This window comes from Halichoeres trimaculatus, unplaced genomic scaffold, assembly GCF_033239565.1.
Source record: "Halichoeres trimaculatus isolate MK-OKI-2021-1 unplaced genomic scaffold, fHalTri1.1 fHalTri1_scaffold_1, whole genome shotgun sequence".
In the NCBI taxonomy this organism is placed as follows: Eukaryota; Metazoa; Chordata; class Actinopteri; order Labriformes; family Labridae; genus Halichoeres; species Halichoeres trimaculatus.
In genome coordinates this window covers 1,415,247-1,442,577 of record NW_027437179.1, presented here as the reverse complement: position 1 = coordinate 1,442,577, position 27,331 = coordinate 1,415,247, and the positions used below count along the sequence as shown (strand labels likewise).

At 42.2% G+C, this 27,331-nt stretch overlaps 1 protein-coding gene across 2 annotated transcripts; it reads left to right on the top strand.

Annotated features, from left to right (window-relative positions):
* Positions 1 to 1,502: 1,502 nt before the first annotated feature.
* LOC141798250 (delayed-rectifier potassium channel regulatory subunit KCNS2) lies at positions 1,503 to 27,331 on the top strand. 2 transcript variants are annotated; one of them, XM_074680109.1, is made up of 10 exons: positions 1,503 to 1,752; positions 16,686 to 16,861; positions 17,015 to 17,148; positions 17,740 to 17,904; positions 17,998 to 18,169; positions 19,123 to 19,206; positions 19,288 to 19,449; positions 20,934 to 21,017; positions 22,734 to 22,826; positions 24,555 to 27,330. In XM_074680109.1, the coding sequence occupies exons 2-10, from the start codon at positions 16,691 to 16,693 to the stop codon at positions 25,023 to 25,025; spliced, it is 1,536 nt and encodes a 511-aa protein (XP_074536210.1). In that variant the 5' UTR covers positions 1,503 to 1,752; positions 16,686 to 16,690; the 3' UTR covers positions 25,026 to 27,330. The 2 variants fall into 2 exon arrangements, with proteins under 2 accessions (XP_074536210.1, XP_074536200.1); XM_074680099.1 differs by lacking the exon at positions 1,503 to 1,752 and adding an exon at positions 12,495 to 12,557 and having other exon boundaries at positions 24,555 to 27,331.

The window sequence follows — 27,331 nt, the reverse complement described above, 5'->3', positions numbered from 1 at the left end:
CAACATTAGTTTCATGTCACAGTAGTTTAAGTGACAAACTTGATGCACTTTATGTTTTCAAGTTAAGTGTATGAAACATTGCATCTGACTTTCAATAATTCAAACACAATCAAATAGAAAAGCCTTTTCAATCAAATAGTTAACTGGGCAGAATATCACAACATTGTTATCACAATGTTGTCATGATATTATTGTATCATGAGGCTCTTGGCAATACTCACCCCTGTTAAATACGTAGGTTTTTTTTTTTTTTTTCACTAAATTGGGTGTAATGTTGTGATATCACCAAAATATGATGTGTGCAGTGTCCCTAAATTTAGCCAATAGGTCAAAGTTGAAAAAATGAAGCATCAAAGGCAAAATGTAATGTCCACATCTGTTGACTCCGGGTCTTAAGTAGTTAACTCAATGTAAACATTTTATTCCTCTAACCCAAACAGAAAATAAATTCATCTCCAACAAATCAAATCATTTTTCAATTTTTCAACAAAAACAGGATGCTCAAAAAATCCACATCATCGCAAAATGGCTTATAAGGTGAGGAAATGAAGAAAGAAAGGAAGAAAGATTGGGAGAAAAAAAACATAGGGAACAGGGAGAGAAAAAGAAAAAAAATAGAAAAATGGAAAGAAAGAAAGAAAGAAAGAAAGAAAGAAAGAAAGAAAGAAAGAAAGAAAGAAAAAAAGAAAGAAAGAAAGAAAGAAAGAAAGAAAGAAAATTTTAGAAGAAAACAAAAAAAATTAAAAACGAATGGAAGGAAGAAAGAAGAATATTAACATAAAGAAAGATGGACTAAACAGAGAAAAGGAAAGGAAAGAGAAAAAATGGAAGGCAGACAGATATGAACATGAAGCCAAAAGAAAAAAAATCCGGGAAAGAAGGAGGGAAAGTTTGGTAGAAAGAAAGCAGAAAAGGAAGGAATTGAAAGAGCAAATTGTTTAAAGAAGTAATAAAAACTAAGACAGAAAAGTAGGAAGGAAGGTAAGGTGAGAATAGAAAAAATAAGAATACGAACCGGGAGGTAAAATGAGGTATTATTATTATTATTATTATTATTATTATTAGTAGTAGTAGTAGTAGTAGTAGTAGTAGTAGTAGTAGTAGTAGTAGTATTTTTAAATGATAATAGAAGAAATGTTAAAATGTACAAAACAAAAATAATAGTAAAATGGGGGAAAAGAAAAAGTGAATGGAAATAAGAAAAAAAGTAGAGTGAAAGACAGAAAAAAAACAAATACAGACTTTGGTTTATTGAATAACACCGCAGGTCTCAGTGAACTTCATTAAAATTAAATAGCAGCATTATTACAGGAATCTCAATGAGTTAATAAACCTGCAGACTGAGGCTTTAATGAGGTAAAATAATGAAGACATGAAAATATAATCATCACGGTCCCAAAGTGACCACTGGGGGCCGCAAACGCGTCATTTAAAACACCCCGTGCTACTAAACGGCGGGCTCTCGCCTCTCTCCCGGTAAGAGAGCCGGAAAAAGCCGAAGACGTCCTCGGGGAGCAGACGGACCGTGAGAGGATTCAGATGGAGGAAAGCTCCGAGTCCACAGCTGTCTCTCTGTCCTCCTCACCTAACAAGAAGGAGGACTCTGAGTTTGTGCTGTCAGGACAGGAGGAGATCGAACCACAGGTTCATGGATCCAGAAGTTAGAAGTTTGAAACTCGCCATGGGGTAAATGTGAGGTCTGAAGAGGAGGATGATCCGGTGATGAGGGAGTATCGTGATTAAAAGTTTCAGGTAAGTCTCAAATGAAAGATATGATCATTTTAAACTGTGAGTAATCAATGATAACTGACTTTACTCAAAATTATTCTTAAGTACACCCCTGAGTTCATACATCAGTGTGTGTGCGTGTTTGGATGGACTTATTGAAGATGTGTGGGCTCTTATAATGTCATTTATTTATTTATTTTACGGCTGTGATTGAAGCTTCTTCATGTGCTAAATTATAGATCAACGTTAAGTGTGTGTGTGTGTGTGTGTGTGTGTGTGTGTGTGTGTGTGTGTGTGTGTGTGTGTGTGTGTGTGTGTGTGTGTGCGTGTGCGTGCGTGTGCGTGTGCGTGTGCGTGTGTGTGTGTGTGTGTGTGCAGTATATGGCAGCTCCCCTGAGAGCTCAGCAGGCTCCTGCATGCTGTTACAGACTCATAGACACACAGACACATTGTCCCTCTGCTCCTCTGTTAATGCTGGTGATGTGAAGAATTAAATCCAGACACATATTGATACTGAAGTGGTTTGACAGATGTGACAGTTATTAATCTGGCAGATATATATGTAAACGGTATTTATATCAGAGTCTTTTGTGTTTGTGATGATCCTCTAATGGCATACAATGTGTTGCAGCTGATCACAGATTTATTAAAAGGCCACTTCATTAGTACCTAAACTGCAGAAAAACACAATCAGGAATGTCTGTGCTAACAAAATCTTAAAACTTTGGAAATCTTTTTTTTTTTTTTAATCTATTTGTTCCGTTTAATCCTTTTTCTTTGCAGACAGTACAGATCTGGGACTTAAGTGTCTGGCGTTGTGATGAGAATCAGCTGCTTTTTTAGGCAGCGATTTAACACCACTATAAGTAACTTTTAGTTTGTATTGCATAACACCGCAGGCTGTGTCCTGAGAATGCCAGGGTAGTACCCTCTGATGAAAGACATGACCCTGCTGTCTTTAAACAGTCTAATAAGTCACTCACTGAAGGGGGTCCCAAACTTTAGCACGTGTGTCTACCAGGTACCAGTGGCCCAAGATACCCTAGGACACTTAATTCAGCCCTTATCATGACTTAGTCACCTTTGTGGTCTTCAACAAGAAACTATAGAAACAGACTAAACAGATCTGACTGCAAGGTCTTATCTCAAATTAAACCTCTATTTCTGTTTATATTTTTACAACAATAGATGAAATATGCAATTTTAAAATTATGAAAGGAGTGCAAAGTAGGGGTGGGCGATATGACCTAAAATTCATATCACGGTATTATTCCTTCATATTGCCAACACGGTATTATATCGCTGTTTTCCAGCATGTAAAACATGATTCTGTCTCTGTTCTGTGTTATAAGTGTACACATCCTATCTAGCAGGTGGAAAATGTCCAATACTGGGTTAAGAAAAAAAGGCCTTTGCCCACAATGTGCTTTTGGAAGAGAAGCTTGTCTCATTTCGAGCTTAAAGTGCACTGTTCAGGTGAGCAAACCTAGGAACAAAGAAAACTTACAGAAAAAAAAACCTTTTTGCATTTTATTTAAAAATGGTGAGCAATTAACTAATAACATTTTGGAGACCATTAAATTTGTAAAAATTAACATGACTAGATTGTCGTCCTGTGAGTTTTCCTAAGTGTATGTTCTGTATGTTTTCTGAAGCCTGTAGGGTTTTCTGATGAAGCACTAAAGATTTCATAAACACTGCTGCTGTAATACAGACGGCTGTGGCATGAGACAGAACATTTCACTGATGTCTTTTTTACTGTCGCTATCATGCTTTTCAGACAACTAACAGACTTATACTGAGATCGGTAGCAGTGGTTTTGATGGAAGAACAGAGGGCGACAGTTCGGACTCAGAGTCTGAACCACGACCAGAAAAACAAAAACTTTTGAGGCAGATGCTTGGTCTACAGCTATCATCATCACTAACGAGGAGTAAAAACAACATGTCCCAGCAGAACAATGTGGCGCTGGACAGCGCTCAGGCTTCATCCTCAGAACAGGAGTCTATCAAAGGCATCTCGGGACTACATGCTTATTGGACAAAAAAGTGAAAACAAACTTATAGCAAACCAGCACAATGCTTGTTGTCCCTTCCCATCAGCAGAAACACCTGCTGACATGACAGCAGTTGATCCAGCTGGATGCACCGGAGCAGGCTGGCTATTTATGCCTAAACTCTGTCAAAGCTCGGCAAAACTCGTATTTTTCGTTGGCACGTAATTTAATGATAGCGAAAATAATCTAGAAATTTATTGGTTTTGATGATATGAGGCTCTGAAGCTCGTTAGACCAGTGGTTCCCAACCTTTTCCAACCCAGGGCCACTTGTAAGTCTCAGACATTTTCGCGGCCCACCCCCGACTGCTAAATACATAAAAACATACTACATCTTAAAACCTTTATAGATGAATTATCAATTTAACACAAACATAGTTTAGCCTTATCTAATGGCACAGTTTACAGTCAGCTCTATCTTTTTATCTGGGCTTAAAAAAAGTTTTTTTAAATTTATTAGACAGGCTGATGCACAGTACATTTTATTCTAAAATCATACACTGATAATAGTTAAACAACCTTAGTTACTTAAAGTAGTGAGTCAAGACAAATGGTAATAATTTATATGTTTGCGCCCCCCAGTCTGAAAGTCTGGACACGCCCCTGCTCAGAGGTACAGAGTGGCATGAAGGCTTTCAGGTTTGATCTCTGAAAGCTGGAGGAAAACTCCTCTGCTGATTTTTAAAAAATGAGAGGAAAACAGCAAAACTATAACTTCAGTCCCAAAGAGAGCAGAAAGGTGACTCCTGGAGGAGCAGGAGAAGGAACAGCGATCAGTTGCAGTGTAATATGCACGAGTGAACTCAGTGTAAGCACCGCACTGATCATCATAACAGACTCCGCAAACTGATCAGGATGAAATTTAAAGCAAATATAAACCACAGAGTGACCAGTGGCGTGGCGTGGAGATTTTTTTTGAGGAAGCCAAGTGAGACAAAGCCTCTTATCTGTATTTTTTTTTTAGGGAGTGGGGTACATTTAGGCTATGTTGCAGTTTGTATCGCTATTTCATGTAACGGAACGACCTGTAAGAGTGCCCAGAGAGCATTCGTTTTACTTACTTTGAACACTGACACACGCCCTTTAGCTCTCCCACTCTCACTCACTCATTCACACACGTACATCGTCCTCTTGACTTAGCTTAAACATCTTATAAATTCATTCAACCGCCCACTCAAGCACACAACCGGCCGCTTCATGCACACTGCTAATGTGCTAACCTCCCTGATTTCATTCAGTGGCTTGATGATGACGATACTGTGATTTGATTGGTTTGAGGCCAAAGACGGGGTGGCTTCCCTTGGCACAGTCTTGGTCAATCACAGGTGAGCAGTGTCATGACCGCAGCCTTATCTGATTGGTTAATCATTCTTGTTTTTTTTCACCAAGGGACGCCAACTCAGCTTGGCTTCCTTGCTGACAACAGCGTGCAGTATCGTATTTTCACCACGTATTTTCACCACGTATTTGCCACCGAACATTTATGAGGGCGCTGTTTTACACATTGTAAAATGCTCAATAACTAGAGGAGAGAAATAAGGAGGAGATGACAGTGACAAAACACAGAAGAAGTATCGAAACTGTTAAAAAGGAATATTTTCATTAAATCACAGCTACAGTCTAAAAAAGGAGAGGAAGCATGGCTTCCCTTGGCCTCCGGGAGAAAACGCCACTGAGAGTGACAGGGGCACTTCTGCTTGCGCTGACTTTATACACAGAAAACATGCATCTGTAAACAATGATGAATGATCAGGGTCAGCGTGGAATTGTTTTTCTCCAGTAACTGTGCGTCTTGTGCGTCTTGTGTGCATCGGAGTGGAACTCCGCTGTGCGCAATGCCGAGAGCTGAGAGCTGTGAACGGCAAATACCCACCAGAGCTCTGTCTTTTATCATTTTAGACCGTGTTATGATCCAACCATGAGTGTGAGTTCGTTCACATGAGAACACAGAGAGATGATTCGCTTCTGAAAGATAAGTGTTTGATTCTGGGAAGTGTCAAAAAATGTTTGTGGCATTCTGAAAGTTTTAGTTGCATATAAGAGCCATGTGCAATGTAATTTACGTCTGAAACATCGGAAAAAGAAAAGATCATAATTCTGAAGGCATGGCAGCTTTTACTTTGTCGTGGCGGTGTGCCACGATCCTTTACATGTAGCAGAAACCCAGCCATACGATGCATTCTGAGAGCACTTTTTTAAAATAAAGATTGAACATGAAGGACTGAACTGAATACAAGAGAAACATGTTGGAGGCTCCACAGTCACTAACACATGTTGAAATGTTTTTATTTTTACATAACTTCATCCCCACCCCCACAAAAATCAAACTGTTTTGGAAAAGCTTTGGCGACCCACTTGCCAACCTGTGGGCCCACCAGGGGGGCCCACAGGTTGGGAATCACTGCGTCAGACCATAAAAAACAGTAATCAAGCCTCACTATTGTTTGAGCCCCAGGGTTCAAAGCGTGTGAAGAATGAAGCAGCTCATAGCCCGCAAACTAGGGTTTCAGCCAAAATGTTTATTTTGATGCCACTACTTTTGTTGGTTTTAAATGGTTTTATCACATCTTAGGTTTTGAGGTTTGACCATAGACACTTACCTGTAGCGATGTACAGTCTGTGTCCAAAGCAGGGTAGAGTCATCATGCACACCAGCTGTTTCACTTTCTGCACACGGTAAATGTTTACTTCGTCACGTCACTGACTCTGTGTTTATGGCCTTAAAGGTGTATTTTTAAAGGTGTATTTTCAGAATGGCTGTGGCAGAAAAGTGTCTTCTCAAGTCTCCCCTATACAGAAACAAGACTTGGACTAAATTATGTGTAATAGTGCTTTACCGTGGTATTGACGGTATTGCAAAATTCATTTCGTGGTAACATATGATACTGGTGACAGTGATGAATCCGGTATACCACCCACCCCTAGCGCAAAGCAGGATTTTTTCTTCCAATGGGGGTTGAGTGGGGCACCATCCTGCTCAACGTCCACTCGTTTCCTCATACAACAAGAGTCTGATGCATTCCCACATCAGGGCCAAAATCTATTTAAGAACAGTATCTGAGCACAGATATTTTATTTCCTCTCATGTGTTTGGAGTCTAAGGCTTCAATTAAAGATGAGTAAAATATAAATGCACATTTTTTTGGAGCAAGTGTGAAACGGACGAGCAAACTCGGTTGAGCCCTGAGGAGTAAAGGACAGAGTGGCGTGGTGGGACTTAGAGATGGGAGTGATGGAAGTGGGCACCTCGGGTAGCGGGGAAGCGGAAATCCTCGCCACTCCACTTGTATGCTCTGATACACACACACACACACACACACACACACACACACACACACACACACACACAAACTGTATACATACATACATATATATATATATATATATATATATATATATATATATATATATATATATATATATATATATATATATATATATATATATATATTTCCACATGACTGTGAGTGTGTGACTGATTTGTTTGCCAGTGTTGTTCAGTAGTTTTCATTAAAGGTTAAACTTTCCCTCTCCCTAATATGAGCTGATAATGTGTCCAGGAACAGGAGTCTCTTGGAGGGTCTGACTCATTGTGATGTCTGGTCTTTGTTTTAATAATCTTGATAATATTCCTTTTGTGGGCTTACCTTTAAAGATGTTTTTGTGTTCAATGGAGGAGGATACATCATTTCAGATGCATCAGAATGTCAAGAAATCTAAACACTGATTGTCCTTAGTGACCCAGCGTGGAGCTGATCTGTGTCATAGATTGTTGGCTGCTCTTCATAAAGCTTTCTATCTGTAGAGAGAAAGAAATCCTCCTCAGATTACAAACCAGGGAACCAGGATGTCATACACTGGACTGTGTCCTTCCTGCTTGCTCTCCATAAAGACTGTTTCTCCTGCTGACACCAAAACCTGCTGCAAACACAAAAAATGACAATGTTTCTCTCACTTAAATATGTTCCTGTGGCAAAAGACTAAGAAATAGAGAATAAATAGAGAATAAGAATAAGAAATAAGTCCCCAACAAGACACAAGATATACGAGACAATCAGCCAAAAGCAGTCTAAAGGTGTCACCAAACAAGACTCAGAGAGTGCGTCCAGCTGTTTGGGAGACTTTTTGTCAGATACCGTATCGATCTGAAAATAAGACTAGATTTTTTTCATTGGGAAATATCCCGCCGGAAGATGGAGGAGTAAATAATCCATGCGGTGTGTCATTATCCAGAGTAATACAATACGACATGTGTACTCTACAGAGACCAGAAAGAAAGGATCAGGTTTGGGTGAAAGTCGCTGAGGAGACAGGTTTTGAAGGCAAGTTCTGTAAATATTCGTTTCCAGCTGGATTTGCCTGCACGGGTCATCACTGAGTCTGACTGTGTTTTCCTCAGCGGAGTTTTGAGCCTGAGAGAGAGGAGGGAGGAGCGGGGCAGGGGCAGAGCCAGGGAAAAGATGGAAGTTCTCTGTGGTCCTCTCTTTCCTTTACCCCTTCATTATCCCCAGGGAGACCTCCGGGAACATGGGTCGTTGGGGTTGGGGTCGGAGGTTCAGGGGGTCGAGGATGAGATCGCAGGGAACAGCCAGGCAGGGCTGGTGGATTACCAGGGAGAGGCAGCAGGCCTTGATTGTGATCTCTGAAGCTTTCACACACTCTCCTGTCATGCTTTTGAAGCCACAGTTTATTGTTTTTCAGATGCTCTTTTGGGCTTTTGGTCTTGAAATGAACGGGCTCTCTACTCTGCATGCGCAGTGAGGCGCTAACGTTCCCCCCTCAGCTTGTCAAAATAGTCCAGCGTCCATTCTCGGGCGTTCACGCGGCGCGATTAAATTAGTGAGTTGGCATTTGGTGTGGCTGCGGCATTAGAGCTATAGACATGAGCTGAGACATGGAGAGGCACACTGATTGTCCAGAGCAAAGTGGACCAAAGTCAGGTGAGCTAATGGAGAACTGAGGCGGAGTTATGATGCTATTTTAAGATTATGATGGTCAACACAGCAGAGACGCTAAACAACTGTCAGGCAGATAAAAATGCATTACAGAGTAGAATGTCTGAAGATTGCATGTCCACCATTGAAAAACTGTAAAAGAAAAGTTAATCATGGTCCTCAAAGCCGACATTTTCAAGAGACTGACGGAGTGTGTTCGAGTTTGTTACTGAGAAACATAACAACAGTCTACAATTATAACAGTTTTTTTAAATGATTCACTCAGAATTTCATAATAAAATTTTTCTAAAACAAGGTGAACTTTGGTTTTCAGAGTTTTTTTTTCTGAAGCTTGGTTTTGAAAAGACAGGGGCTTTCTTATAATCAGAGTCATCCTCCTTTCAGGGTTTTACAGTTGGTTAATTTGTTCTTGATTACAATTGTTTGGGATTTTCAAAAACCTGTGAGTGTCATGTTCTCATGAGACTGATTCATGTACCATGAGCTCTTGTGTTTGTGAACATTTTCAAAAAAAAATCACTGTTCAGTGTTTTGAGCTCAGCCTCTGTCTAACCAACATGTGGACATGTTTGATCAATAGGAGGGGACCATTTCAGACCATTATTTTCAAATGATGCTGAAAGAAGGCTTCAAACCAGTCTGAGATCAGGGGTCGCCAACCTTTTTGAGACCGAGGGCTACCTCACAGGAAATGAGTGGCATAAAGGGCCACTTGTCTGATAAAACTTTCTGAACACAGTTGCACAGATCAGTTTTTAATAACATTAATCGTAAAAGTGGTAATACTATTGGAAGAGACTGCTCACAGGTCAATGCTAATTATGTCACACAATTTCATCACAATTGTTTCTAATGATTATCACAACAATGATGGTAGTAAGGAGCTCCATTGTTACCACTGGAGCTTTTTGGAACATGCCTGGCAGGCACCTTAAGTGGTACTTGCGCTGCCTGGTGCCACAGGGACTTAGTTGGTGGCCCCTGCAGCAGACCCTCTCCTAGAGGGATAAATCCGTCTGAAGCTCAGAGTGGAAATTTCTTGAGGTTCTAAAGAAAATATTCCCTACTTCTGACAAAAAACAACCAGCAAACCTGGAAAATCCTGATGTGTTGGTGTGTGGGCTATAAACAGAAATCAGTTCAGTGCAAAGATGATCTGACAGTCTGAGATGATCACAGGCAGCGGTAAGATGCTTGATAAGACTAAGACCAACTCTGAAAGTGGATTCTGTTCCCACATAAACTTTATGTTTACTCACTACAGAGTATTCTGTGTGTGTTTATGAATATACTTATGTCCCATTAACATTTAATATCAGCTGGTGGCCGTTTTCAAAAGTTTGCGTTTTAGGTCGGCTGAAACGCTGTTTCCGTGTAAACGCGAGGCTGAAACGCAATAAAACTTTTGCGTTTCACCCTAAAACCGTTGTCGTGTGAACGGCCCCTAAAAATCATCAGCAGCAGAGCCTCTGGATGGAGTGACTGTTCATAGTTTTGTTAAGGAAGAGAAGGGTCAAACATGGCGGAGAGACCTGAATCGGAGAGAGAACTTAAAGCATCATGGGGGTAGTCAGAGCAGGAGCCAGGATGCTTATGTTCAGTTGGACAAACATGTTGAATTCGGTTTAACATGTTTTTTTCCTCTGACTGAGTTTTTTTTCCTAAAGGTATCAAAAGGTTGCTCTATTTCTCTGAACACATGTTCTGGTGAAAAAAATAATGATAATAATAAATAAAAGAAAAAAAATAGAGGAAGAAAACACACACACACACACACGTATGTATGTATGTATGTATATACGTATATATCAGCTTCAGGCCTGGTGAGGTTGATGGATTCAATTTGTCATTTTTAATTTGTTTGAACTTATTATTTTTTTTAAAGTGGCAGCCGTAGTGTGAAAACTGTAGGATGAGAAGTTTTGAGGTGAGCACTGACACAGAATTCAAACATATTGTTGGAGACCGAGAGAGTGAAGCAAAAATGAAGACCAGTGTTGGAGACTCAGATTAATGTAATCTCTCTGTAAAGCCTTGGTTGAGTGGTAAGAAATGGACATCTAACATGGTGAGATTTTGAAACTTCACATTTTTGTGATACAATATGAACAGAAGTTGCTCCAAAGAATATATCTTAAATCCTAACTCTGAGCCTGGGATAGCTGGATTTCAGGATGACCTGTGGCCCCCCTCTGCGCATGCCCCTGACTAAACTCATGATCCCCTGCCTGAAGCCCCTCACTCAGCTCAGGCGTCCAGCTCCTTAGAATGTTTTTCTTCAGCTTTCATATGATCCAGAAACTTCCAAAGCCTGTTTCATAAAATGCTAACATGCTTCCCACATACACTCCCACTGCTCTGTTCCATGTAAACAGACTTTAGTTGCAGAGTTGGCTGTTTGCTCTCTCTGTGTCCATAAATCAGAGCTGTGAGCAGATTAAATCTGAGCACGAAGAAGAAGAAGTGAGGGGAAGACCCAGACACTCGGCTTTCAACACATTATCTCCACATTATTGTACACCTGAGTGAAAATCATCCGGACATTATCTTCACTCTGCAATTAGAGACCAGGAGTGATAGGATCGCATTACCCGAGCCAGAGCACTCACTGATAGCTCTGCAATGAGAAGTAAAGAAGTCTCTGATGTGATTTATTTTTGCTCTTAGACTGGATGAGATCAGAATCAGGTGACGTTCAAAAAGAATCTTTAATTGGGCTAAACCACTTAAAGTTCCTGTAAAGAGATTTTTATGATCATTAATCAATACTGGCATCTTTTTCTGACCTGAGAAAGCAAAGCTAGACCCTCAGAATGAAGACTGATCATGTTATAGTTATTTTTAATGCACAAAAACTGCTTCCAAAGGGTCGGCAACGGACATAGCAATGCTCTGAACATCAAAGGGGGGCTTATTCATGGATAACATCGCTCCTGTCAGCTCATCTTGCTTTTGGATCTTAATAAAAAGAAACTGATGGCCAATCATGACAGGTTTCCTCTTTCACTTGTCTATTACCTCGTTGTATTGTGTAAAAGCTCATTGTGTTTATAAATCTCTCCTACAGCAGCAGCGGCACTCAGTGTCAGTGATACGTCAGGCAGCAGGTGACCATGTTGTTCTGAAGCCTGATGTGATGGAGGAAGAAAACATGAGCGCTGAGATGTGTGAGACTTAAACAAGACCCAAGCTGTGTTGGAGAGACAAAATATTGGATTTCCCAGTTGACACTGAACACAGCACAATCGGAAAAATGATTAGTTCTGTGGAGTTTAAGGGAGAGAGTTCCTGTTCTTTAAGAGGATCTGAGGAAACTCTATTTTATTGGACTGCAGTGTCACCCTTTGGCCCAGTCTCACACACACTGTTGTGTAGAGGTGACCTTGAACAAGGTGTGTGTTTGTTTTGGAAATGAATGGGGATCAGGTCTTCTTTTTAACTCTACTTTTTCTTTGTTTAGGATAACTTTTTACCAGGGGCTGCATGGTGGTGCAACAGTTAGCGCAGCTGCCTTACAGCAAGTAAAAGGTCACCAGTCGGTGTGGGTTCTCTCCAGGTCCTCCAGCTTCCTCCCACAGTCCAAAAACATGTTCCTCAGGTTAATTGGTCACTCTAAATTGTCCGTGGGTGTGAGTGTGCGAGTGAATGGTTGTCTGTCTGTGTCAGCCCCGTGATTGGCTGGCGACCAGTCCAGGGTGTACCCCGCCTCTTGCCCAATGACAGCTGGGATAAGCTTCAGCCACCTGCGACCCTGAACAGGATAAGTGGTTCAGATAATGAATGAACGAATGAACTTTTTACCAGATCCAACTCCATGTGGTAAGGTCTTTATCAACAGTTAGGTAGAGCTACGCCTTGAAACCTGACAACAAGCTAACTTTGTCAGTTTGTACCGTAGTTTAGTAGCCAGCTATATTTAGCTCTACTCACAGCCTGGTGCTCTGAGATGTGTATGTAACATGTAACGTTGGTGAATCCTGGTTATGACCTACCTGAGCTCATCTACCAACTCCAACCTCACCAAGCAGAGCTAACATAGCATTTGGTTTTACATGAGACTCTCAAGTTTGAACAGACCACTGCAGAGCAACTGCTGACTGTGGGTTGGAATCAACATTAGCACAAAAAGCTTAAACTGTGTTTTAGCCTTTGGCTCATGTGTTAGCCTTCAGCCTGTGTTTTAGCCTTTAGCTAATGTGTTAGCCTTTAGCCTGTGTTTTAGTCTTAAACTGGTGTTTTAGCCTTTAAGTCTGTGTTTTAGCCTGTGTTTGAGCCTTTAGCCTGTGTTTCAGCCTTAAGCTGGTGTCTTAGCCTTTAGCCTGTGTTAAACAAAATGAGCATTTATTGCTTTACTTCTGCAATCAGTGAAGACATATCCAATATATAGGATGTATGATCATTATCCAAAAACATTAAATGCATGACTAGCCCACCTCTATTTTGGCAGAGGGCTCAGGTTGTGTTTCTACAGGTATATCACCAACTGCAACTGGCATGCACACTATAGCGTTTTCAGTCTGTTAGCATTTCCATATAAATTTTGATTTTTTTTTTCTCTGTGTTTTTGCCTTCTTGGTTGAGTTGTGGTGTAAAGGGGGCGTTAGTGATGTCCTTCTTCAAGTCATACTCCAGGTTTTAAACTACCACCCCCCTCAGAGCAAATATTGCCCAGCTTTCTGAGAAAAAGCGCTCTTTGGTGTCATTCAGCAAGAAGAGATAAATATGGCTGTAGAATAATTCATGTTGAGAAGAACAGATGTTTAACTATTTTTTTATTTTTTATTTTATTTTATTTTTTGTGGAACACCTGAAGTGGCCCCCATGTGACCAGACTGAATGCTTAGCGGCCCTCAGGTAATTTGAGTTTGAGACCACGGCCCTGGACGTCTGACTGAAGACTGTATAAAACCTGATGTCTCAGTGATGTCACACATCTGTTTCCAAAGGGGAGGTTTTAAAGCTAGTGGAGGAAGCTGTCAGGTGAAATCAGGCGTCTTGTGGAGCACAGAAAAATATGTTTCCCTCTCATCGAGGAGACCTGGGCAGGCTGCTGATAGATTGTTAGACACGATGATGTATTTTCAGACCAATTTGATCTTTTTTCTTTATTTTATCCATAAAACTGCTACTGCTCTTAACCACCTGGATGATTTTTCATCGCTCTCTGACCCTTTACCTCTGATCACCTTCAGTTTGTCTTTCCTGTCTGTTCTTGGTCCTCTCTAAGGTCAGGGGTCTCATGTTTAATGAGACCCCTCATATCATTTGTTCAGAAGTTATCAGCAGAGAAAAATGGCAAGATATCTTAACATGAGGTGTGTTTGAAGAGTGTCTGTATAAAGCTTTAAAATATATAAAATATATAAAGCTTTCTGCAGAAGAATGTTACCTAAAGGTTACACACTCAAAGAAACACATTCAAATGTACCTCAATTAATTTAAAAACATATATAAAGGAAAATTAATCTTTCCCTGTGCAACTCCTCTGAAAAATGTGATTTTTCACTCAGTGAAATTGTGACACAGCTGAAAGTTTCTTCACAGCTTTGCTCAGGAGGTGTCATTCTGATCAGAAATAAAAAACAAATCATGAGAAATAATGATCCCTGAATATCGCCCTGACTCCCTGAAGCCTCACTTGTTGCTAGGCGATATTAAATCTGGCCAGCAGAACAGGACTGAGTTACGCTTCCTGGCAGACACTTACAACGTTCTGCCCAACAATGTGATATTTAAAGGCATCAGTGGGAAGATTTCAGGTGAAAGAGAGCGACTAAAAAAGGATTTATTAATCTTTCCTTAGTTTGAGGGTTTGATGTAGACTCTATTTATTCGCCTGTGGTTTAATTTTAAAGTGGGTGTGTGGGTGTGTGTATGAGAGGACAGTCAGTGAGCCTCTGTGGGAATCGCTCTCTGTTTTGGCTGCACCTGTGTTTTTATTTCTAACTTGATCACAGAAGTCCACATGTCATGATTAATACTGATGAGGAGAGGGGGATTATCTGAGAGTGAATGTGGAAAAAATCTGATACATGTTTTTTAAATATTAATTATAGGGATCAATTATAGGGGCACATACTTGACCCTGATTGGTCAAAACCCCAGAACCAGACATTCACTCTGAAGAGTAAAGGCTAACAAAAAAAAACTGATCACATCAATCAGGACCACTACTTATAACCCCTAACCCGCTAACCCTAACCAGTCTGCAGAAAGGAGCCCACTAGCTCATCTCTGTCTGTTGACACTGTGGCAAAAAACATTACGTCACCTTCACATGCAAATAAAGTGAGTAGAACAGTGACAGAGGCACGAATTTGCACCATAAATTTGGCTGAGGATCCAGAACTTTGCTTATACCATGTTTGCATTTTCAGCCAATCACAGCAGCAGCTCTGCAGTGTTTAGTCATGATAAAGACGAGCAGCTGAAGTTCAAACTGAGCATGAGGATGAAGGAGAGGGGGATTTAAGAGACTCTGAACATGGTATGGTTGATGGTCTGAGGATCTAACAAACTGCCGATCTACCCAGATTTTAACCCACAACCATCTCTAGGGTCTAAAGAGCATGGACCCAAAGAGCAAATATCTGGTGAGCAGCTGGTCTCTGGGACTAAAAGCCTTGTTGATGCCAGTGGTCGGAGGAGAATGAACAGACTTTCAGGGTTAGGTCTGCAGAAGACCACACTGGGTGCCACTCCTGTCAGCTAAGAACAGGAAACTGAGGCTGCAATCCACACGGGCTCACCAGAACTGGACCATAGCACTCTGAAAACCTTGTCTGGTCTGGTGGGTCTTGATTTCAGCTCCACACTCAGGTGGTTGGCTCAGGATCAGGAGGGAACAACATAGATCAACGCTTCAGCTGCTGCTGGTGTAATGGTGTAGTTAGGGGAGGTGTTCTTGGTTCACCTTGGTCCTTTAGTACTACCTGAGCCAGGTCTAAAGTCCACAGCCTACCTGAGTCTTGTTGCTGACCATCCCTTTATGACCATAGTGTACCCATCTTCTGATGGCTACTTCCAGCAGGATAATGCGCAATGTCACTAAGCTCAGATCATCCCTTATTTTTGAGTTTTTAAACTCTCTTTTTTCTGTGACCTGAAATGTGTTTGAGGCAAAGAATTGAGGCCAAAATGTAGGAAACGACTGTGTGTATAGATACCCACACAAACTGGGTGACATGCCTCAGTTTGTCGGCAGGTGATAAACTGAAAAATGTGAAGTGGACGGTTGACATGACTAACAGGACCCGGAGAGGGTGTGACTAGAAACTCATCCCCGCATCCCCTTGTCTCTTTTACACACACACACACACACACACACACACACACACACACACACACACACACACACACACACACACACACACACACACACACACATGGAGAGAGAGAGTGAGGACTCAGAGTGAAACTTGTATTCTCTCTGCTAAGATGTAAAATCCAGTGAAATGGTTTTGGCTCTGAACCAATGAACAGGGAACAGGGACATTAAGAGGTCTGAGCATCAGATCAGAGTCAGTCTGGGCTCAGTGAGCGATCAGCTGAGTGGATGAAATCAGGATGAGCTCATCACTGAAACACTCAAAGATCAGGATCAAAAAATAAACCGAGGCTCCTCATCGACTGACGTTTTTTTCCATTTTTCTAGAGCTCATAGGCAAATGCTGACTCGGTGCGAAACCCGGGTAATAAACAAGTGAAAGAGGAAATCTGTCATGATTAGCCATCAGTTTCTTTTTATTAAGATCCAAAAGCAAGATGAGCTGACAGGAGATTTATTCAAAAGAAAAACAGACTTTCACTGTAAGCAAAAGAAACGAGGAAGACGTCACAGGAGGTGCATGGGCCAAAAAGTTCAGCTCAAAGACAATTTCTGGATCAATCTCATAAATACAGTTTGAAAAAATCCTTCTTTCTTGTCTTTCTGCATGCATCTCCCAGGTAACATGGTGAAGGAGAATCTGCCCAAGTGGGTCCTTCGGGACCCTGAGGACCGTTTGGTTCACGTAAATGTCGGCGGTCTGAGGAGGAGTCTCTGCTCCAGCACGCTGAAGAAGTTCCCTGAAACCAGACTGGGAAAACTGTTAGCCTGTGACTCTGAGGAGGACATCCTGCGGGTGGGTGACCAGGCTTTAGCCAGCATGAACTTTTATTTGGAAAAACAAGGTGAAGGTCGGTTATCTGTCCTCTGAGTCCAATAATAACTTCAACTCTGCTCATCTACGTCTCTCCTGAGTTCACCTCAGTTATGAATAATCTCCTCTCCATAGGTGTGCGATGACTACGATGTGCAGCAGAAGGAGTTTTACTTCGATAGGAATCCTGGTCTGTTTCCATACGTCCTCAATTTCTACCAGACGGGTAAACTTCACGTGATGGAAGAGCTGTGCGTTTTCTCCTTCAGGTCCGTCCCTCTCTCTTCAATTTCATTTTACTTGTTACAATTCTATTCTATTCTATTCTATTCTATTCTATTCTATTCTATTCTATTCTCTCTCATTCACTGTAAACCCCAAAGTTCAATTACTTAATTGGATTAGCTATGATAACTTAAAATTTGTTAGTAAGTTCAAATTACTCAAATGTCTGAGTTTTCAGTGGTGAACTGCTGATTTGACTTCAGTTACTCTAAGTAAGCACAACTTAAAATCATTGGTTTCTGAGACTGTGTTTTGTCACAGTGAGTGAGAAGGGGACGCTGTGGATGTGAGGCCCAGCTGTACAGCTGTGCAGCAGTGGCACAGGTTCTCTGTGCTCCACACAGAGACGGACTGTTTGTCTGTGCGTCACAGCATGGACCAGCAAAATGTGAGCAAAATCCTCAAACAGGACAGAAATTGTGTGCTGATTCGGTCAAAACCAGAAATCCAAACTCTGGATTTGGATTTCTGGTGTAAATCAATCTGATTCCTGGAGGAGGAGGAGGATTCTGATTGTGTCAGAGTTTTTTTAGTTGCAAGTTTTAAAAACTGTCTCCCTGGTGTCTCCCTCACAGTCAGGAGATCGAGTACTGGGGCATCAACGAGTTTTTCCTGGACAGCTGCTGCAGTTACCGTTACCATGACCGTAAGCTGGAGAGCAGCCGCCACCGCAGCTGGGACGACGAGAGCGACGCCAGCAGCATCGACACATCTGTGGACGAGATATCTGACTTAAAGAGGTACATCACTGGAAAAGCTTTATTTGGAAAGGTCATGTCTAGGGTGACTGTGTCCTCTGTGAGTCTCTCTGCTCCTCCTCTGTGGTTGCTCAGAGACATGCAGCACTTCCAGGAGGTCCGCTTCGGGAGCATCAGGAAGTGTCTGTGGCTGACATTGGAGAACCCTGGATACTCCATCCCCAGCAAACTCTTCAGCCTGGTCTCCATCGGAGTGGTGCTCACATCCATCGCCACCATGTGCATCAACAGCATCCCAGAGTACCAGGTTGGTGCAGAGGGGTGGAAACTGTAGAGATACGTAGCTGACTGTGCCAGGTTTCAAAGATTTTAACACACTTTTCTCCTCATCTTGGGAAAACTGAGCTGATTTCTGGCCAAAGAATTATTTCTACCATATTTGGACCCTTATAAATCTTAAACACACATCCGCATAATCTGTGTGACCTTTTTTCAAGGCCCCTTTGTCTGGGTAGTCCACTGATGTCATCACTCAACAAATCTGCCGATAAATCCAACTGCAAAGAAGGTAATCCAGCTGTTTATGAACAGACACATCTGCAAACAGTTAAAGATGCTCACCAAACAGAATGAACATGGATTAAGAGGCTTCGGAGGGGAAGTAGCAGCTGCCCTGAACCTTAAATTCTAGACTCTGAAAATCTTTTGTTGAAGCTGATTTAATCCTCTGGTTATCTCTCAAACACCTAAAAAACAATTTGATCACAAACTGAAGAATAAAGCTGGATCCCTGCCAGAATAATCTTTCATAAAACCTGATCCAGACCCACTAACAGCTCCGCCAGAGGTGCTTCAGTGGGATCAGAAGCAGTAAGAGTTCCTATTAAAGTCCCAAAGAAGGAGATTATATCAGCAGCTGCACCATGAACTGTGTAAACAAAGCAGATCCAGCCGTGAAGCATGATGAGGGCTCAGAGGAAACAGAATTTAAAGGAAGAGAGCTGAGAGACAGACAAGGAGAGGAAAGTGTCTGCTCTCTCCTCTCTGCTCTTCATCCAGTTTGACTGCATCTCTCCACCTCAGACCTCCTTTAGTTCAGGTCAAAACACCTCCCCTTTGACCTAATGAAGTCTCATGAAGAGCTAAACTCTGAAGTGATGGTCTGATTCCTGACGGTTTAATTCCTGCACCTGATCACCGCACAGATTTTGACCTCCGACCCCCTGACCTGATCCTCTCCTCCTCCTCTTCCTCCCTCAGACTTTTGACAGCGAGGGGAAGCCGGTCGAGGACTCCACCATGCAGGCTCTGGAGGTGTTCTGCATCTGCTGGTTCACCTTCGAGGTGAGTGGTGAGACACAGCGGCCTCTCAGGTGATGAAATGTATGATGCCATTTGGTAAGTAATGTCTGTTGTGTCCTGCAGGTGGTGACGCGGCTGCTGCTCGCGCCCAACAGGAAGAAGTTCTTCCGTCACCCCCTGAACATCATCGACATGGTGTCTGTGGCTCCCATATATATCACGCTGCTCTTTGACCTCACCCTAGGCTCAGAGTCTGAGCTGGGAGACCTGGGACGGCTCATACAGGTGGAAAAACATTGATGAGCTCAAGATTGAAATGGTGTCTGTAACCTTTAAATATAGACAGACAAGTTTATTTTTTCAGTGAAGCTCTCTGAAATTCTCCACAGCTCTCTTATGAATAGAAGTACTGTTAAAGATTTCTTTTTTTTAAAGTACACATTAAAAACAGGAGAGGAGAGATTTTTAGCTCCAGTCAGAAAGTTTCCCTTTGTGTTGAGTCTGGCGCCCCCTGTGGACAAACGGATATCTGTTCCTGTAGGGAAGTTATTCCTGTCTTCTGATAGAATTTATTTTGGCTGAATTTAAGAAGGAAAAGGGTTTTTTCTGAATGATGAAGCATAATGAAAGTCCTCACCATTGCTGTCCAAGGTTACACTCTTGGCCCCGCCCCCTTTCCCTCCCTTCAGACGCCCTGTCTGATAAGGAAGCTTGGTTGCTGAGTCATTTTTATGTTTCCATTACACAGAGATTAGAACAAAATCTAAATATTGCATCAGAAATGGTAATGTAAACACCCAAATGTCTTTTTTTTAACAAAAACACATCATCAGACACAAGTAACGGACGTACCTGGCTCACCTCCTCAGCCACATGATCACGGCCGACAGTGACCAGAGAAAAAAACAAAACAAAACAAGTGTTCATCATTCGGCATCATCATCATTGTAGTGTCCGGACAGATGTCACAATATTTTAGCTGCCCCCTCTGCCCCCACCTGTTAACAAAATGACAGGTCAGCTCTTCAAATGTTTGGGGTGTCCATGGTTACTGCCGCTACTCCTTTCTCATTCCTCATCATACAGCAAATTGAATCTTGCTGGACTTGATTTTACTCAAGGCGTGCAAAATTCTAGTCATCATGGAAACACCGGCAAGTCACAACTATATTTGATAGTAACTTCAGAAGTATGGCTTTGATTTGAGAAGAAGTGTGATAGAAACACAGCCCATGAAACCTGCTGTTAAACTAAAAACAGGTAGTAAAAACAGGTAGGTGACCAGCTGCAACATGCCTATCTGTCAGTCAAACATGGCAACCAAGGCATGAAAAGCTTGAAAATAACTTTAACAAACAAAACAGTACCGAGCCATCACACCAACTCCTCCCCCCTAAACTCTACGACAGCCAGGAATTTCTTGAATGGCTGTGTATGTGGTTGCTCCTGTGGTGGAGACAGCCTCTAGTGGACACTCAGGGAACTGCAGTTTAGGACACTTTCAAATTAGCTTGATTTTTCTACATCTGGGAATTGTCCTCAACTTAAATCAGCTTACAGAGTGAAATCCATACCAGGGGACTCAGCTTGGTTTGTCACTCTGAAGGTAAAGGACAGAACCAGTGGGTTGGACTGTCAGCTGATTTATGCTGTGCTTCAGATGAGTTTTTCTTCTTGATCCCTGGCCAGTCGAATCAAGGTGCAGCAGGTCGTCAGGACTTAATTCATGACCCCTCTTCCCTCCTTCCCTCTGTCTATCTGTCTCTCAGGTCTTCAGGTTAATGAGAATCTTCCGGGTCTTGAAGCTAGCCCGTCACTCGACCGGTCTGCGGTCTCTGGGGGCAACTCTGCGGGTGAGTTTGGACTGGGTCCCTCTCCCTCAGACCCAGTTGTGTACCATGTTACTTCCTGACTCTTGGCAGACTCTGGTCAGCAGACTCTGGCTGGCATCCACCAAGCGCAGAAAGCTCCCAGGATATTTAAAACTTTCATATTGATTTTCATTTTCTCTGGGACTTTTTGTCCGTTGACCTTTCTGAATCTGATAAACTCAGACTGAGCAGCTGCAGACCGCAGATCCAGAGAGGGAGAGGAGTTCAGGCCCTGTACTGTATGTATACAGTGAACTCCTAAAACTATAGAAACTTTAACTTACAGAAAAAAAGATGTATAAGTTACACTAATTTACTTTTCTTATGTAAGTCATGTATCACAATACTGAGCTCTTTTCACTACACACAGGAAAAAAGCCTCACAGGTTTGTCTGAGAGAAAAAACACAGCAACATTTAATTCATGTTCAGGTTACATTCAGGTGTTTCGTGTTTTCCCTCAAAGCTTTTATTTCCTAACACCTCCCCCAAACTCTGTCAGATGTGTGTTTCTGTCCTGAATAGTGTAGAAAATAAAGAAAAATTAACCAGACACCGGTGAAAAACTTAGACTGAGAAGGTTTGGGATAGATTTTCTCTGGAACCAAACATGAGAATGTTCCAGCTTCTGGTCTCCGTGAGTAAAAGCGTTAACGAGCTGCGCTAGAGCCTGAAAAGTCTTTTAAATATACATTTACCAGAATAAACTCAACAATATTCAAGATGAGCATCACAAAGCATGGAGAACTAAGTTTGAAATTTAAAACAAGTCAAATTTCTGCATTTTATTTCAAAAGGACAGCTCCTCAGAGCAGCAGTCTGGGGATCTTAGAACCATTGGTTCCACAGGATCAGGATTTTGAACTAAGGGTGTGAGGAGCTGTTTTAAGGAGGAGCAGACTGACCCCAGCTGTTTGAGTTTAACTCCAGTTTGATCCACAGTCAAGTCCTGACACCATCCTGTACGATGTGTCAACCGCAGATAGATGAGCCATTCCAGTCTCATAAAATCACAGAGGGAAGAGACAATGCAGGCAGAATCGAACGCATTAACACTCACAGCCTGAGTCTGAAGTCTGCTGGAAACTTGAGATATAGTAATGAGAGATCTAGAAAACAGTCTCAACCTCAGATCTCTCATGTCCGTATAAACCGTATGGAGAGGATCAGTTTCAGCTGCTGATACAGAATCATTAAGTGGTCTGCTGCAGGGTTTCATTACACAGGATGGCTCCACATGATGTGTCGTGTGTGAGAGGAGGAGCAGAGGTCATCTTACAGCCTCATGGATCCTCTGTGTGTGAGGATTTCTTCATCAGTAGGACGCTCTCCTCCATGTCATCATGGAGCTCACCTGAGCAGCATCAGGAACTGTTACTGAGCATGTTTGAGTCAAGATTTTTACCAAAAGACTCGGTGGAGCTGTTCTTTGTTTTAAGATCCGACTGATGTGGAGAGTTTATTACAGCTCCTCTGGTGCCTTCAAAGTCTACAGGGAGAGTCTGGATTTCAGGATTGTTCAGCCAAAAACTCTCTGAGCAAACATAGAAACAGAAAAACATAGAAACATAGAGGACAGATATAGATCCAGCTTTAAAGCTGTTCAAAGCTGAGATTGATCTTTTTTTATTTCCTCTCTGTGTCTGATCAGGAGCGTCTGATTCCTCTAACTTCTCTTCCCGGGTTGTTGTCTCTGCAGCACAGTTACCGTGAGGTGGGCATCCTGCTGCTTTACCTTGCCGTGGGAGTGTCCGTCTTCGCTGTGATAGCTTACACAGCTGAGTATGAAGAGGTGAGACGCCACACTCTCTCTGGTTCTTCCTCTCTTTCATACAGTCTTTATTTCAGAGAGGATCTGACCCGGCTCTAAAGTGTTCCTGAAAACAAACTTATTTCTTTAAGACCTGGACAGCTCGTCCTGATGCTGCTGTGTGAGAATAGAAGAGTTTTAAGTTATATTTTGGGGCATCTTTGCCTTTTTTGATAGAGTATAACCTTATGAGATGTTCGCTTTAACCGCTTGGTCAGTAATGTCACATTTCTGCTGTTTTGAAGGATGCTGAGTGCTGTGAACACTGAACTGTACTAAACCTGTAGAGAAAAATGTGGTGTCAGCTCATCAGATAATCAGAAGTGAAGTGGAGCCTATGCTTAATTTGTCCCCAAGGAGGTGCCGGGTCCCCCTACACGTTGGCTTTCAACACGTTTTTACTGTCTCTTTCACCTTAATTTCCACACCTACCGAGTAGATTAACATTTGCAGCAACATTTGGCACACCATTTGGCCCATCAGAACACTTGGAATTAATTTGGAATGAGCAATTTAAATAACTGACATATTGCAAACAAACATATTGCTAACAGAATTCTTTGTGCGTCACTGTCACGTAAGCACCACATCAGAAAAAATAAATACAATAAATTTAACAAAAGCCTGAGAATATAGAATCAAGACAAAAATCAGGTAGAAAGGTCTCTATTTGGAAGGATGAAATTGAAAACATGTATGACCAAAAATCACTAGAATGATGAGTTGTACACACTGCACAGTAATAATGTATCCAACAGCAGGCACAGTTTGATTAAATTTCCTGTCTTTTTGCCACGTTGTTGTGCGCTTTGTCCATGAATAACTTTATGCTTGTTGACTGATTGTCTTCTCTTGTAAACTGTGGTCACCACAAAGGCCTCCCTGCTCCCCTCCTCCTGTCTCTCTCACTGGCTGTCCTGTCCTTGCTCCATGTGTTCTCCCTTCAAATGGAGGGGAAATTGATTTGGGATAGTATGTTTTATTTTAAAAAGAAAGCCTAAACAGAGTGTCACTCTGTCACTGTGACTTATTGTCAATCACGCTGCAACTTTATACACACACACGCGCGCGCGTACACGCACGCACACGACACCAAACAGCGCAGCTCGCTCGGTGACTGTCCAAGGTGCTGATTGCCAAACGAGGGTACACAAACAAAGCAATGATGCGCTCATCATGCCCACACAATGATGAGACTTTACACAACGTTTTCACACTATTGTCGCTTTGATAGTTTAGCAGGCTAACAGTAACAGCGTTGTCAGTCACCTGGCTGTTTAGTGTCGTTTGCACGCGGTGTGGAAACAAAACCATTCCAATGCGCATTGCGTTGTGACACGTGACAGCATGAATACCTAATTTACCTAATTTCTGAGTAAAACGCATAAGAATTAAGACAACAGGTGTCACTTCAGAGAGAATTAAAGCACAGGGGTAAAAAAAGATAAAAACACAGTTTATTTTTTTGACAGGGAAGGTCCCAGAGCAGATCAAAGAGGTGCCAGAGCAGGTCAAATAGGTCCTGGACCAGATCAGCTGGCTCAGGCACAAATTAAGCACTGGGTGGAGCTGAGCTCTGTCTCAGACACTCCAGGAGGAAAGCAGTAAATGAGCTGAGCTGTAAATAGTTTTTGCTGCTCTGATAAAAAAAAGATCTAAGTCCTGTTCAAAACACAGTAATCATGCCTCTCCTCTCTCTGTCTGTTCCAGGACAAAGGGATGGACACCATCCCCGCCTGCTGGTGGTGGGGGACGGTCAGCATGACCACTGTGGGATACGGAGACGTGGTACCCGTCACGGTGGCTGGGAAGCTTGCGGCAGGCGGCTGCATTCTGGGCGGCACCCTGGTGGTGGCCCTGCCCATCACCATTATCTTCAACAAGTTCTCCCACTTCTACAGGCGGCAGAAAGCTCTGGAAGCTTCTGTCAGGAACAACAACCGCAGGAAGATGAGGATGAGCTGCGAGGAGGAGCCAGAGGAGGATGAGGAGGATGAAGACGAAGACGAGGAGGACGAAGAGGGGTCAGATTCCGATAGCAGGTGTGAAGCTGATGACGAGACTGATGAGATGGACGAGGACGTAGAATACGAGGAGGATGGAGGCGTGATCAACTACAGCTACGTGGAACACCCGTCGTACGTGTCCATCCTGAGGAGGAAGGAGCTGAACCAGCTGTGACGCAGAAACCCACAAGACTCCAAAACCACAAACTAACAGGATCCAAACCCTGACTGGACTCAGACTGATCCCTGACTCTGAGACACATACTAGAAGTGATTTAAAGGACATGGTTTAGAGGACGTGGTTGAGAGGAAATGGACATGGCTTAGAGCAGAAGTTCTCAAACTTTATTCAGCCATGTACCCCCTGTGAAATGTTTTTATTTGCCAAGTGCCCCCTAACTAGCACAAAGCAGTTTTGTTTGGAAAAAAAGACATAAAACAGAGAGCTACTGTGAGTGTCAGATTTATAGGATATTTTTTAGACAATAACATCATTGTAAACCCTGAGAATTGTCATAGGCACAAAACACTACAACTACTGAAACTTTGAAATAAAAAATAACTAAAGATGTTTTAAAAAGGAAGGATTTGTGCATAAAGAAATAAGTGTCTTCTTCTGGTATCAAAACCAAGAGCTGTTCTCAAACTGAAATCATTAACTTAACCATATATAAACATTTCTTCACAAAGAAGACAAAAACTTTATTTCAGATAAAAGATTTGCTAAAAAAATAACAATGAAAAATAAAAATAACAAAAGAAGCTGCTGAAGATGTGCTTCATGTAACTGTCGTTCCAAAAAAATCACAACGCCTTGGTTGGCTTGCTACTTCTGGATGTAAATTCTATCAAGCATATTTTTCCCAATACTCGCAAAGTTTTGGCAGTTCTAGTTCTGCCTTTTTCAGCCCATCTCTCAGCATTTTCTATAGAATTCCTGGTCTGAGGGAGACTCTTGCTTTTGGGGGGTGTAATGGAATGAAATAACCTACTGGGCAAACACTGATTAAATACATGTGTTAAAGGACTTTTGCTTGGTTGCTATTTTGTGATTATACATTTCTTTACCCTGCTCGCCCCCTGGAGTGCCCTCGCGTACCCCCAGGGGTACACATACCCCTATTTTAGAACCACTGGCTTAGAGGACGTGGTTTAGAGGACATGGTTGAGAGGACATGGACATGGTTTAGAGGACATGGTTTAAAAGACATGGACTTAGTATGAAGGACCTGGTTTAGAGGACATGGACTCTGTTTAAAGGACCTGGTTTAAAGGATGTGGACTTGGTTTGCAGGACCTGGTTTAGAGAACATGGACTCAGTTAAAAGAACCTGGTTTAGAGGATGTGAACTTGGTTTGCAGGACCTGGTTTAGAGGACCTGGTATAGAGGACCTGGTTTAGAGGACATGGACGTGGTTTTAAAGGGACCACATTTAGAGAACCTGGACATGGTTTAGAGTACGTGGTTCACAGGACATGGACGTGGTTTAGAGGACATGGACATGGTTTGGAGGACCCGGTTTAGAGGACATTAGCGTGGTTTGGAGGACATGGGTGTGGTTTCGAGGACATGGACATGATTAAGAGGACCTGGTTTAGAGGACCTGGTTAAGAGGACATGGACGTGGTTTAGAGGACATGGTTAAGAGGACATGAAGGTGTTATGAGTACATAAATGTGGTTTAGAGGACATGGACATGTTTAGAGGATGTGGTTTAGAGGACATGGATGTGGTTTAAGAGGACATGGACATGTTTAGAGGACATGGACATGATTTAGAGGACATGAACATGTGTAGAGGATGTGGTTTAGAGGACATGGACATGTTTAGAGGATATGGTTTAGAGGACATGGACCTGGTTTAGAGGACGTGGTTTAGAGGACATGGACGTGTTTAGAGGACATGGACGTGGTTTAGAGGACATGGACCGGGTTTAGAGGACGTGGTTTAGAGGACATGGACCTGGTTTAGAGGACATTGATGTGGTTTCGAGGACGTGGTTTAAAGCACATGGTGATGGTTTAGATGACATGAACGGTTTCGAGGACGTGTTCTAAGGGATGTAATTTAGAGGACATGATCTAGCCGTAGGAAGTGAGAATTAACTCCAGACCTTTTAGGACAGACGGTTCTGACGTGGTCTGGTCTCCTGAATTCTGCATGGTGGTTGTTTTTTACATGGAGCTCTGTTTCTCCTGAGTTTAGAGGTGTTTTTGTTGAAGGATCGTTCTGACTCCTAGAGGAGCGACGTCCTAAATGATGAAGTGGACTGAGGTAAAACAGCATGCACATTACCTGAATTAGCCTAATAAATGATATCTTGAAACACTGAGGCGACTTTTTGTGGAAACATCTTTAAACCAGAAATGTTTTTTCAGAGTTTCAGCTGAGACACATTCATGGACCAGGAGAATCACCTGAACCAGAGGACTGGTTCCTAAAATGGGGTTGAAAAATGCTCTCCATAATCCAAAGAGAA